Here is a 14365-nt window from a genome sequence, read left to right as displayed (position 1 = left end):
AACAATTATGATTTCATGTACTACCATAAGAAAAAGGAAAGTGGGGCTGTGACATCATCAGTCCACTTGATGAATATTCATGAAGATATGCCTAGACTTGTTTCACCGGAATAATGCAAAACTTTAGAATTTAATAACTTCATTATTTGTTATCCAAATTTTGATGAAATTGTCAGTATTTTGCTCTGTGAATTTTACTCTATTTATTTAGATATGAATATCTTCAGCTGACTTCAGCCCGGAGTATCCTTTAAACCAATTTTCAGAGATTGAAAAAAAAACCACATATGCATGCAGTGCAGGTCAAATCGAATAAAAATTGCAAGATTTTATTTTAAGATGACCAATTTTCATTTTTAATCCCTGTGATTTAATTTCATTGCATTGCCAATTCAAAGAGCATATAACCAATGCTTTCAATCGATGATGCTTAAATGTATAGACTTATGAAGACAAAGTACTTATTAAATCTTCAGTTTCTCTATGTCTGGGACACCATGGATATATGTATCTCTTGCTTATTATTTTTGTTGTAGTTATTGCCTCCTGATATCAGTCAACCATGTAAGATTGCCAGCTTACCAGCAAACAAAGTCAAGAATCGATATCGAAACATCCTGGCTTGTGAGTATAGAAAAACTAATATCAAAATAATGATTGTAAGATTATGATAAGAATTGTTAGGGTTAATTATAATTGCTTTTTTGAAATCCCTTTGCTGTACCATTTCCCCCCTCCATCCAAAATAACAATGTTGTCTGAATCAAAGGTGTGCCCTGGAGAGTGTATCATGAATCATCTTGTCAGTGGTTTTTACTGACAAATTTGCTCTGAGCCAATCAGATTCAAGAATTTCAGTAGCTCATAACAATAGTCAGTGAAAATTTGTTTCATGAAGTGCTCCCTTGATCCTCACAAATGTACATACACAGTCATTTCTTGGAGACCCCCACAGAGTTGGGCTTGCTGTAATAATGATGGTCACTCTTTATTTGAAATGCAAATGAAGCATTTAGGAACTATTGAGTGTGTACATAAATGAGTATTATAAATTAACACCTGGGTCCATATTTGTAATACCAGAATAAGCATGGTTATCATGATCATAATGTAGGCCCGAGTGTGCACCATAATAGGCAATTACAAGTCATATCAAGGTTTTATGAATATGAACACTGATTATTATTACTCTAGGAAGGAAAAATGCATTTATATTTAGAAGAGCTATGACTTAAATAGTTTTTATTGAGATATTCTCTAAGAGAATTTGAAGAGATTTGAATCGGTTGAATTATTTTCAGATGATCACTCGCGGGTGGTGCTCGATAAAGTGAAAGGAGATCCAAACTCGGATTACATCAATGCATGCTATATCAGTGTAAGTCAAGCATTCTTTATACATATCCAGTTCTGTAGTGATATGTTCTATAATTAGAATATGGATGTCTTAAATATGTTTGATTTTGTGCATGGAGTGCAATACGCGTTGCATGTTGATGTACATGGATATAAACATGCATGAATAACCCAAGGAAATAGATTTACAACTTCCAAACTGTGTGTTATCCAAATTCTATTGATTAAAGATAATATCCAACTTTATAGTGAAGTCTGCAACTTGATTTTGCATACCCTTTGTGCATGTACATGTATATTTGAGATTAGTGAATGTTGGTACATTGTACATTTCTGGGATTGTTAAAAAAACTTAATATTTGTATATTTGATTGGCCTTCCTTGGTCTGTGATTACTACGGGGGAAAATTCTACAGCGGGTCTCTTACAAAGCTCATGTTTAAGCGATGAAAGACTTTACCATACAACACAAGAACAAACTTTTAATTGTAAATTGCAGAATGGTATATTTCCAATTTGTCTACTTTCCGTTTGGTCTCATCCCACACAGTATTGTTCTACTTTGTCTAAACTACTTTGTTTACTATAAATCATTTGAACATTTAGTCAATTTACCATTTTGTTCTTGGTGAAACACCACCTAATATGATTTTTAAGGTGCCAAATCCATGTGTATCTAACTGCTCAAGGCACACAGGTGAAAAGATATAGAGAGAGAGAAAAAAAAAAAGCACTATCAAAATTTACATATGCAGAGTTAAACAAATACATATGAAGAGTTAAATAAACAAGTCTTCAGTTTTAGTTTAGATGGCTAAATGAACTGGTAAAGAACCAAATTTTCATTTGACCAAGTAACAAAGTAAAACTAAGTAAACAAATTGGAAATTGGACCAACTGGGCATTAGACTAAGAGGGTGTTAGACTGAGTGTAGTATTGACCAAATAGACTGACGAAATGGATGTGGTATAAGGCTATCTGAAAGGCAGACCAACAGCATATATACCATTTGAATATAAGGTTCTGTGACATTTGCTCCGGCGACGATTGCTCCGATGGAACATCTGCACGTTAAGCCAAACATAAAATCTAACCTCCAAAACTAGACAAACGCTAATCATTATCATTACATGATTCTGAACCTTATGACCTCTGAGATAATAAGACTTGATCAATTATCGCAGGAGCAAATGTTTTGTCACCGAATATAAACCCTCTCCACAACGTACAAATCATGCATCGTTATTGAAAGTGAAAGTCTTTGTGTAGCATGTGATGTGATTTGATAAAATAAACCTATCTTCCCTTCCCTTCCCTTCGTCTACAGAGTTTTGATAAGGAAAAGATGTACATTGCCACCCAAGGTATTGTGTGTAACCATGCATGTATATCTGTGTAGTGTTTATTAACCTGTCTAGTTGTGTATAACAAGGGCTATTCTTGGTGGCTAACCCTTTCTCTTTGATAATAACTTAGACTGCATGCTTACAATAGTTCCCTTTTCATGCTTTTGGACGTTATCACATACATGTTTCAATGGATAGCATTATCGATCACCCCTGATGACACATTGATCAACAATAGCTATCTGTTGCCACTCAAAAAGCACGTTGTGCTATTAGATATATGAATTATGGACAGTAAGTTGTGATAATTTCTTTGTAGATAATGGATCAGTGTTTGTAATGCATCACAATGCACAGTGTGCATTTATTTCAATTGTGACACATACATAGTCCAGGGCCCCGTTTTACAAAGATTTACGATAGATCCAATCAATTGTAACTCTATGGAAATCCATCAGTGTCATAAATTTCTATACAGGAAATTTGCACACTGTCCTTTGTAAACAAAGAGAAGCACAGTGATTTTTTAAAGAAAACAATTAATGCATAAATATACATCATAGCTAGAAAATATTTTGAACAAACATGCATAATACATGTTGACGTTGCTGGCCATCCATAGTTGCGATTGATCGGATCAATTGCAACTCGTAAGACAGGGCCCAGAAGAGAGTGCAGTATGCATTGCGATGCAGGATGATTCCATGCTGTGTTGTATCAGACATCCTACAACATTTTACATATTTTTGACATGAAAATAAAAGAGTACTTTCTTTATTGATGGTGATCCTCGAGTAGAACCAGAAGGGTAGAAAGAATCAAGGCTTGACTCAATTACATATCCTATACAATTAAAATGAAAAGTAGTATTGGTTGCAAGAGCTACAAAATAATGAAAAAAAACAAAGAAAGAAAAGCAACAAAAGCATGGATCCCCTGCATCATATGTTGCTCATGTGTTACCTGTCTCAATTGGAGATCACAACTGAACAATATGTGACTAATCGCCTGTTGCAATGCTAATATAAAGTTTGAATGTCACGTTTACACTGATCACCACTAGTGATCGATAGCACTATCATTCATGAATGGTGATAACGTCTGAAAGTGTTCTTCGTGAGATTCCATCAATGTATACCTGGGAGTCCTTTCATAACCTTTGGTAAACTAAGGATATTTTATTAAGCTGTTTGTAAAGTAACGCATGAATGCATTTACAGACGACTGAAATATGACAAGCTATTGTATACTGATGCTGAAATATTCAAATGTTGATTAACATTCCGGAATACCATTTTCTTTTAATACCCCAACATGTCATATATCAATTATTATTGGGTTTACAAGCTTTTGATATTCAATTATTACATAATTTGTATATATGTGACCAGCCACCCCAAAACCAACAATTAGTCGCCAAAAATTGATTTTGAGATTTTTACTGAGTTATGTTGTTTTCTATTCAACTTTTCAACCTGAAATTTTTACAGTATAAAGATGAAGAAATACTCCTCATACAAGCTAACTTTTTAATTTAGGCTTTTTTGAAGACCAATTTACTATTTTGGCTATTAACAGAGAGCCTTCCCTGGTGACTTATTGGTGGTTTGGGGGTGGTTGATCCCATATGAATGTTTATGGGTATTCTGACATAATGGTGCTGAAGTGATTACTGTATTGTGGACCTGTGTTTAATTTCTCTCATTCTCTTTGAAAGTGAAGTTCTTTCCTTGCAGTGTAAACTTAGTCCTAATATTTAACACTTACACAAGCTTTTTAACAATGACCATCTTAATACACAGTGGAACTGGAATGGTCAGGTCAGACAAACTTATGTCTAAATAATGGCTTGATCACATAACTCTTTGACAGATCAGAAAGTTCTGGTGCCATTCCTCCTATGTTTTGAGTATGAATAGACTTGGTTCAAAATGATTGAATATCATCTAATCAAAGATATTGTTTTTTAGTTAAGGTCACCTGTCTTCTGTGAACTTGTAAGTAATCTTACTGGTCATTATGCAGTAGACTAAGTAGAGCGTGTCCTCAAGTATGATCGTGATCAATGCAGTGATACGTTATATACTACATGCAACTAGGATTGCAAGGGTGATGTTTTATGCATAATTAAATTTTTGTGACTGCCTCCGCTTCCCCCCCCCCCCAGTACACCTTTTTTTGCTTTTGAAATTTGTCCAACTAGCACACAGATATTATGTTCTGTTATGGTTTTGGATGGCAACTGCCCCTCCCTCTGACAGTTGTTATACTACCCTCTGTATATAAAAGTACCAAATCAATGACATCATATTTTCTTTTTATTAAGCTTTGTTGATACCATATCTCGGCAGAGCATGGTGAAAAATATGCACAATTCAAATTTGGTGGTAAACGGTCCATGGGAGTCCAAAATGTGGCTGTATGAATACCTACTTAGCGTACATGTACTTGATGTCAATGTTAATTGGTATGGTTCCAAACAGTTCTGAACGAGGCCGATTTTAATTTAAATATGGCTTGGGTATTAAGTTGACCATGCCTTGGACCACTATGAACCAATACATGTCAAATTTGGTGTGTTTATTTTTTTCATCATGCTTTACTCAAATGTGCTCATAAAAATATTGAAGAGCATAAAAAGAAAATTGATGATTTTACAAGTTGATACTCACTACCGGTATAAAGTCCAATCCATTTCTTGACATGCCCAAACCAAGTGCTTTGCTGTCTACCCCCTTTCTTGATAAGATGGTACTATATGTTTAAAGTGCTTAGAGCAGATATGTAATGGGTGTCGTTCTTAATTTCCTTTTCCCCTTAATTATTAATATTTCACATACAAGCCAAATTTTTTATACAATAAATGAAACCTTGTATTAATTATTCTTCCTTATGTTAACTTGCTGTGGGTTTACAGTATAGTTTGCACACTACATGTCTAAGGTATACATGTCCTGTTTCAATGGAGAAAAAAGGTGCAATATTGTTACAATATTCACCTCTGCAAGCGCATTATAAACTCGAATGATACTATGTTACAACGTCATAAAGAGCTCACTGAAATTCGTCATTATTAATCAAGTACTTCTGTTGATTATTCTTAATCATTTTGACAGGATATCATTCTAAAAAAAAATTGATTAGGGCGACTGGCTTTCAAGGTGAAGGGTCATAATTTCTTCATATAGTTTAATATATACTGCATTATATGCAATGAAGAGTTGGAATAGTAAATTGTTACATATTTGTTGCCTGCATTCATACAAACAACAATAAGTCACCAGGGAATAGTCTGAGTAAATTGCCAAAATATTAATTTGGTCTTTAGAAAGTTAAAATCTGAAAAATCGCTTCAAAATGAGACAAAGGAGTTTCAATTTTTCTGGAATGCTGACATTTTTAAACTAAGATTACATAGTACCGGTATGCATGTGTCAGGCTTGAGTGATCCCAAACTCTAACCTTATTTTCTCATTACTCTTTGAGGCTCTTAATACTGAAATTCTTATACATCTAACTAAATACTTCTGTCTTTTATCTTTTTAATGTTCAGGATTTGCTTTTTAAAGCTTAATAAAGATATAAAACTTCATTTTGGGGGACTGTATGTGGGTTTTTTAGGTGGAGGGTCTAGTTCATTTATTTTATTGTTTATACTGTATTTTATAATTGAAATTAGTGGGTTTTCATAATCTTTGTTCTTCTTTTAGCATTATCCCTGTCATTGATATTGATATGGTTTATTAAAGATATTAATAATGTAACTTATAAACTGCCAATTCCACTCTGTAGAGTGCCCAAGGCTGATATAGAGCTAAAAATTAAATAAAAATATTTTGAGAAGATTTCAATAAGATTCAACACAGATATACATGTATGTTTCAATGTCTACAGGAAGGGTATTTTACAATATAGGAAATGCATGAACAAAAGATCCCCCTCTAAGTTTTTTTAAAATGTTTGGAATTACAAGCTTATGAGAAGTTGATGAGCATAGAGACCTTATTGGTTTGTACTTGTTGATAAAAGAAAGATTTTATTAGGATGCCAATCCATGAATGGAATAAAAAGCGAGCAACAGAATGTTCCTTATTAATGTGTGTGCTGTATTTGTACTTTTTCATGCAGGACCAAACAAAGCATCTTTGTCCGATTTCTGGCGGATGGTGTGGATGGAGAATGTTCACAATATCGTCATGGTAACCAACTTGTTTGAAGATGGAAAGGTAAGGAGACTCATAATGCATGGTAATGTGTATTGAGCTTTTATAAGAATGAAATAATGATCTGCTAGTATCAGGGGCCTGTTTCATAATATAAATAACAAATTTGCAATAAAAGTTAAAAGCTACAATGAGTACATGTATTTATGTATGGACTGTTATCTTTCTCAACAGGCTAAATGCTTACAGTATTGGCCCAGTGAAGGAGAAACTGCAGCATATGGTAACATCCAAGTTACATGTCACCATGTTGATCTGTGCCATCGATATGTCATCAGGATTCTAGCAGCTACAAATGTGAGACATCTTCTAATTCAGTGCATTTTAAAATTCATAATTACAAAAGGGAGATTAAATCTTATAATTTACTGACTTCAATATAAACGTTTTTTACATTGTAGTCCATTATGCCTTTTGAAACGGTCTCCTTGTATTGATTATAAGGAGGTAAGAAAAGAAGTAGGAAAGGTCGTTGAAGTACTGTACAAGTAGTACAATATTAGTATGCATTTAATAGATACAAACCAAAGTGAAATGAAGTAACAATGGCAAATATGGTAATATGATGCATTTTTACCCAGTAGAATTTAGATATTGTATTTTTCTGGTCATTAGGAAATAAATTTCAATGTAGCGCCTTCTCTCAGATTTTTTTCTTTGGTAAAGTTGGCATTTGAGCACTTACTTTAAATATTTAGTAATTGGATATTAGAAAGACACTGGATAGTATTGTCTGTATTAGCAACAAATAGTAGAAAATAATCAAAGAAATAGATTTTCAGAGCATTCCATGCTTGAGAAACTGTTTTATATTAACAAGACAAAAATATGCAGATATATCTATTTTGATTGTGCACCCGATCAAATAAAATTCTGATGTAAAGTTGGTAAATCCATCTAATAAAACACATTTTTAGTTGACATCCATCATGTCACAACCAAGTTGGGGCAAATGCATTAATATCATCTACTAATGAAATGGATTAGTGACATATGCATTTTTGGGGCTACCGGTATTTACCAAAATTGAAGATAGGATTTCAATGTAATTATTCTATATTCTATTTCTCAAGGGCTCAGAATCAAGGACGTTAAAGCAATACCACTACCAGGGCTGGCCCGATAAAGGTGTACCAAAGTTTGCTGGTCCTGTTCTCAAGATGATTAAGGATTTCAATGAAAGCCAAGTAGAAGCAGGGGATGTACCACTGCTTGTACATTGCAGGTAACATCTCACGCACTTCCTTTGCCATAGAATACAACCATATAATCCCCCTTATTACAATCGCAGTGTATAGACCTTGTGCGTGTGATGTCATAATTCCAAAGTGCCCTCCCTCAGAGTATATAGAAATACACATAAACAGAGTTATCAGAGGTGTGCCAGCTGCAGATCACCAATGCATGAAAGGCAATGGCTTCAGCCTCTAAGCCGGCATTGCGATGACGTCAATGCTTAAGTTCTTTAGCACAATAATCAGTCAAAAATGTAAAAATCAGACAGCCATTTGTCATCATCATTTATTGTTTGACAAGCTGTGAGATCAGGGTAGTGTTTCATCAACATTCTTTGTCTGACAAGTTGTAGGATCTGACAGCTTTCTTTGATTTTGATTGGCTGAGAAGCACTGTTACTATGGTAACTGTCAGATAAAGCAGGACTTGTTGGATAAAATGTCTGACAAGTTCTTTCATGAAATTCTCCTTAGATATCTTTCCCTGATTTTGACTGGCCGAGAAGTGCTATTGTCTGAAACTTTTCATTAGGTAATATCAGATAATGACAAGTTTCCAGTGTTAGAAATTTTCATGAAACTGTTTCTATTAGAAACTTGATCAACTTTATTGCCAAACTGGAACATATATTGTATTGTATTGTATTTATTTAATCACGGTAAAACTTACATGTACATTCAGTCATAACAGACTGCTTTTCAGCAAGTCCGTGAACATTAAAAACATGTAAAAGTGAGACAATACGAAAATATTCAAAAATATTACAGTAACACATAAAATAAAACATACATAATTAAAATGAAAAACAATAATAATTAAAACTAGATAAAACCGCAGTGCGAAGAGAAATTGTAGAAATTCTCTAGCCCCCCCCCCCCCCCCCCGGCAGATGAGTTAGAAGTCGATGGAATTAACTGATTTCATAAATAAAGAGAACTGATCCAATTGACTGGTATTACTTGGTAAGGAATTAAATAATTGAATACCTATATAGAGACCGCCGTCCCTTAGGAAATTTGTTTTTGGTTTTTCGAGATTAATCCTACACTGGTAATTTCGAAGAGAATAATTACTTTTCTTGATACTTATTTTGGAGCACAAGAAAGATGGAAGTTGTCCATGAAGTAATTTAAATATAAAGGAAACTGCCTGTTTTTTCCATCGCAATTCTAACTTGTCAATGTTCAGAGTAGAATACAACAGGTTGGTACTATATCTATAATCAACTCTTAAGACCATACGCAGTGCTCGATTTTGAAGAACACTCAATTCTTTAAGTAAAACTTTCCCTGCATTGAACCATACTATAGAGCAGTAATCAAAGTGTGGTTGAAAGAGTGATTTGTAAAGCATTATAGCAGTATTCAGACTGATGTACGGCCTGAGCCGTTTCAAACAATACAGGGTTTTTGTCGCTTTCGTCTTAACAAATTTAACATGTGCATTCCAGTTGAGCGGTGCACTGAGTATAACGCCAAGGTATTTGCACTCTTCCACTCTTTGATTTTTTCACCGTCAATTTGAACTTGTGCATTGCAAATGGTAATAATTTACGCCTTGATCCAAATATGATAAATTCACATTTTTTAGGGTTCAGTAATAATTCATTACATTTCATCCAGTCTGAAATCCGTGCCAAATCTTCATTTAGACAGGAACATAAATCAGAAACATTATCTGAGGAATATGCTGTATGGTGTCTTCCATATGTATTTTTTTCTTTTGTAACAGTGCTGGTGCTGGGAGAACAGGTGTCATCATCGCTGTAGATAGTATCTTACAGGAAGTTCAGAAGCATGATCAAATTGATATCTTTAGTTTCATCAACTCAATGAGGAACAACAGACCCCAAATGGTTCAAACTCCGGTGAGTTCAATTTTAAAGTTTATTATTTTTATGCCATTACATTCTACATGGTTTGGGGTCCCTTTGCAGAATGAGTTGTAATCAAACACAACTCCAGAAATGAAGCTCAACTTGGTTTTGAACCACTCATACTCACCCATTTACGACTTGCGCTCAGAGATGCATGTTAACTTAATTCTTTCTGCCATGGGGCTCTGGTTTATATCCACTGTCTTGCCTATTCCTTTTTTTTATTTCTTTTCTCTCTTCCTCTCTCTCTCTCACTATTTTTTTTTTTGGGGGGGAGGGAAGGGGGCTGTGACGTGTTGACCATGATATAGATTTCTATTGTATTCCTAGTAAATTGAAGAGTGGTCCAATGTCATCCAGCCTAATGTCCTCAACGTCTATAAACATCATTTGGTCTATGTCATCCATTTGTCCAGACCATATGGTTCACTTATCAGTTTGTCCATTGACCATTCCTTCCAATAATTTAATGATATTGATAATAAATGCAATTTATTAGACGCCATGGCCACCTCATGAGAGATGCTCAAGGTGCACAGGTGAAGCGGGGGCAAACAAAATAACAAAGAAACACAGAAATTTTATACTCAAATCATTGATAGTAAGATTATATACATGTAGGTAAGATTTTAGTTTAATCTTAAATTATATGACAGACTGGCTATAACCCCTTAGTCTATAATTGTTTTGTTCAAACACATTTTCTTCCAGTGACCATGTGGTCAACATCAATTTGGTCCAAATAAGCTTTGGTCTATTATCCACCTCGTCCATTGTCATTTTGCCAAATACAATTTTTTGCCTTATACCATGTCTAGTACCCTAATGTTCTTATTTCCACTCTGTCCGATAATCATTAAATGTAAAGTCTAAACCCATTTGCTCCATTGATGATTTGGAACAACAATCAATAAGTGTAATATTCGGTTGGGCTAAAAAAAAGTTTTGTTCAATTTTTTTTTTCAATATGGTACATGCAGAATAGTTGTTTGAATTTTAATGTGAGTGTGAATGTAGCGCAACAATTGGAATTTGAATATGAAATTGAAATTAAAATTGAAATTGAAAATGATTTTGAAATTGGAATTGAATGTATTCTGTATTTCTCTACAGGAGCAATATGCTTTTGTACACGAGGCTGTGTTAGAGGGACTACTGTGTGGGGATACCTTGATGCTTGAAGAAGATATCACTGAGCAGGTAGAGCAAATACAGTGGCCAAACCCACACACAGACAAGTCACCATTACAACAAGAATATGAGGTAAGCAATACCCATTAACCTGCTTGCTGCTGGAACTGTGTGGTCCCTTTACAAAGTCTATGGGAATAAGATAATTCAGTTGCCACCAGGTTAAGATTGAAGCTGACTGCTTAATCTGGCTCGTAGGTTTTGCTGGCCTGTATGCTTCCCTGATGGGGAAAGGGTATCAGTGTGTTATGAAAAAATATGTACTTACTTGAAGTAGGATACACCCTACATGTACATCTTGAACATGTACAGTTGAGGCCAGAAGTTTACATGCACCAAGGAAATTCAAAGAAAAGTTGACACTTGCCAAATATCATAAAATTTACTGTATCTTATAAAATATTTGTGCTATCATGACTAATTTGATATCAAAGAAATGAGTATGTCATGCCCCTTCATCACATTGCTTTAATTGTCATCAGGAGCTGAAAAATATTTAGGTGTCATTTTTCCCCCAAAATCTTCATATGTTAGACAAATTAAAAATAAAAACTTGACAAAAACATTTCATATTTGTGCTAGTTACTTCTCAACACACAAATTTTAGACTACACTTTTTGTTCAGTGGTGACATATAATGATAGAAAATGTAATATAAATCATAGATTTGACATTTATATATATCTATGAAACAATGTTTGAAAATATAAACAATAGAATACATTGGGCACGAATATTACTTTTTTCTTCAAAGAAAAGTCCACCTGAAATATACTTTAATCCCAATGGCATCCGAATCATGTGAAAGAACTTAATACACTATTTCATTTGATACCAAATTTGTCATGGTAGTATCTATATTTCTGAAGATATAGTAAACTTTACGATGTTTGAACAAATTTCACTGAATTCCATGGATGTATATAAACTTTTTGCCTCAACTCTACATGTATGCAAATACTTTTAATTTGGTGATTTCTTTCTTTGCACAGTTTATGGGAATTAATGCCTTTTGTGAGGTGCATTGAAGTGAGTCATTACTCCAAACGGAATCACATGTTGCATCAGCCTACATACTGTACATGTAGGTCTTCTGTAATTCCCATAGGCATTTTTTTACTGTACAGGGATCACCTTAGTCTAAGTGGGTGTTTCTTAAAGCTGTTCGTAAGTTAAGAGCGACTTTAAGAACGACTGGTGATCCTTTCTTGTGGTAAGTGGTACATGTATATTCATTGGCGAAGGTTTAGCGCATAAGAAAGGATCACCAGTCGTTCCTAAAGTCGCTCTTAACTTTACGAACAGCTTTATGAAACGGCCCCCAGGAGGTAACGGATTGAAGGTAGATTTGTTGAGACTATAAAATTGATTTTTACAATTCATGAAGTAGATTTGATTGATGGATTGCCTTTAACCTGTTGTTCACTGAGTGATTTCATTATAACATGTTTTCCATAGACTTCAGCTGGCATATATACGTACTCAGTTTCCAGCAGCTTGATAAAAAAATTTCCCAGCTTTCAATAATGTTTCTATCATTTTTTCAGCTTTCATTAAGATTATTAAACTTGAGGCTGAATTGGACTTTTCTGTTTAATCATTTATATGTATTTATTTTAGATATTAGACATAGTATCATCCAATGTGAATCTCAGCTCATTTGGAAGCAGTCCTGAGAATGTGGCTAAAAACAGATATGCACATGTACTACCTGGTAAGATTCTTGTATATCAGTACTTGCAGTGTGAGAGTAATTTATTAACTTGCTAATTAATAAATCGGATCTATTTATTTCTTTATTGATAAATTGATGAGTTCACTTATTTATTTCTTTATTTAATTGATTTTTGTGTGTATTATATATGAAAAAAAATACAACAGACGCATTTCGGTTTTGTTCATATTTCTTTATCTTTAGTTTGCATATTTCCTCGATGCTGGCTTTGATCTCTGACAAAAATGCACATGTAGTTAAATATGTTCAAAGATTGGAAAGTGTTTACAAATTAATGCTAAATTAATAATGTTTTTTTGACAAATTGAAGATCTAATTTCTTTAGGCTTAACATTAGGTTGAATAATAGTACATGTAGGTCTATTTGTTTTAATAAAGATTTTGCTAGTACAAATTTCTTTCTTTCCATTTTTATAACAGGAGATATTTCTTATTTAATTGTTTTCAATATTATGATCAACTTTTTATGAATAATTGTAATATAAAATTCCAAATAAAATACATTTTCAAAATAATTTTGCTGTGACTACAAAGTGTGACACTGCATTCGCAAAAGCCAGAAGAAAACTGTAGCCAACATGGTCGTCAGTATTTTGGTTACAGTATTCCAGTTGTTTATTAAAGTTGTGCATAAATTTGTAAACAATTCTATGAAATGAGGCAAAAGATATGAGCCTAGTAACGTATATCTTTCTATCTTTTTCTATTTATCATGATGGTGATGATGATAAGTGATAATAACATATATTTTTGTGTTGTACCTCGTCATTAAAAATGACACCCCTGACTGATTTTGTTATAAATTTTTTTTTTTCTATAGAGGACAGATGTCGACCATATTTGATGACCCCTGTAGACCAGGCAGGTTCTAATAACTACATCAATGCCAGCTTTATGTCTGTAAGATTTTTTGAACTTTTTATTATTCTTTTAAGAAATGTTTGTACATTTCTTAGGTTTGAATAAATCAGCTTTTGTTTCAATAATTGGCAATTATATAATTTAGGTCTCTATCCTTAGATACATGTATGTAAGAAATTTATCTGTTTCCTTTTTGTGTGTGAATTTACTCTTTTTTTTCTTATTTGGATGATAATAACATCCAAGTCCTTTGGAAGCGCATGGGGACGTTATGACATAATGTGATATGCTCTATACAAGAACTGCGTTATTATTATTATTGGATGATAATATCTTATTGTCCAAATTCATGGATATTATGGTTGGCAAACCTTTCTTTTAAAAAAAATTAAGATTGATGTGATTTATATTTAAAAGAAACTCTACATGCAGTGGCTTTTAGACAGTGAACATGATATAAATGTGGGGATGCCTTGGCTGAGTGGTCGAAGGAGCCTGAATTAGTCACATAAAAATATGGAGTTCAATCCCCGCCAAAAC

The 14365-nt window shown here is 33.7% G+C and overlaps 1 protein-coding gene across 2 annotated transcripts in view; it reads left to right on the top strand.

Annotated features, from left to right (window-relative positions):
• The window catches only part of LOC129272106 (receptor-type tyrosine-protein phosphatase mu-like), a 38747-nt gene that overhangs the window by 15275 nt on the left and 9107 nt on the right, over nucleotides 1–14365 (top strand). For both annotated transcript variants that reach the window (XR_010295026.1, XM_064106299.1), the window contains exons 15-24: nucleotides 537–624; nucleotides 1302–1378; nucleotides 2685–2721; nucleotides 6832–6929; nucleotides 7101–7223; nucleotides 8000–8151; nucleotides 9894–10029; nucleotides 11152–11301; nucleotides 12850–12943; nucleotides 13785–13864. Coding sequence is in view for 1 of the 2 variants with exons in the window: in XM_064106299.1 (XP_063962369.1) it covers nucleotides 537–624; nucleotides 1302–1378; nucleotides 2685–2721; nucleotides 6832–6929; nucleotides 7101–7223; nucleotides 8000–8151; nucleotides 9894–10029; nucleotides 11152–11301; nucleotides 12850–12943; nucleotides 13785–13864 (1035 nt within the window). In the remaining variant the exon portion in view is untranslated. The remainder of the gene's footprint in view (nucleotides 1–536; nucleotides 625–1301; nucleotides 1379–2684; nucleotides 2722–6831; nucleotides 6930–7100; nucleotides 7224–7999; nucleotides 8152–9893; nucleotides 10030–11151; nucleotides 11302–12849; nucleotides 12944–13784; nucleotides 13865–14365) is intronic.

Source organism: Lytechinus pictus, chromosome 11 (assembly GCF_037042905.1).
Source record: "Lytechinus pictus isolate F3 Inbred chromosome 11, Lp3.0, whole genome shotgun sequence".
NCBI classification, from domain to species: domain Eukaryota; kingdom Metazoa; phylum Echinodermata; class Echinoidea; order Temnopleuroida; family Toxopneustidae; genus Lytechinus; species Lytechinus pictus.
Note: the sequence above shows the minus strand (reverse complement) of the source record. Positions and strands in the feature narration are given on the sequence as shown.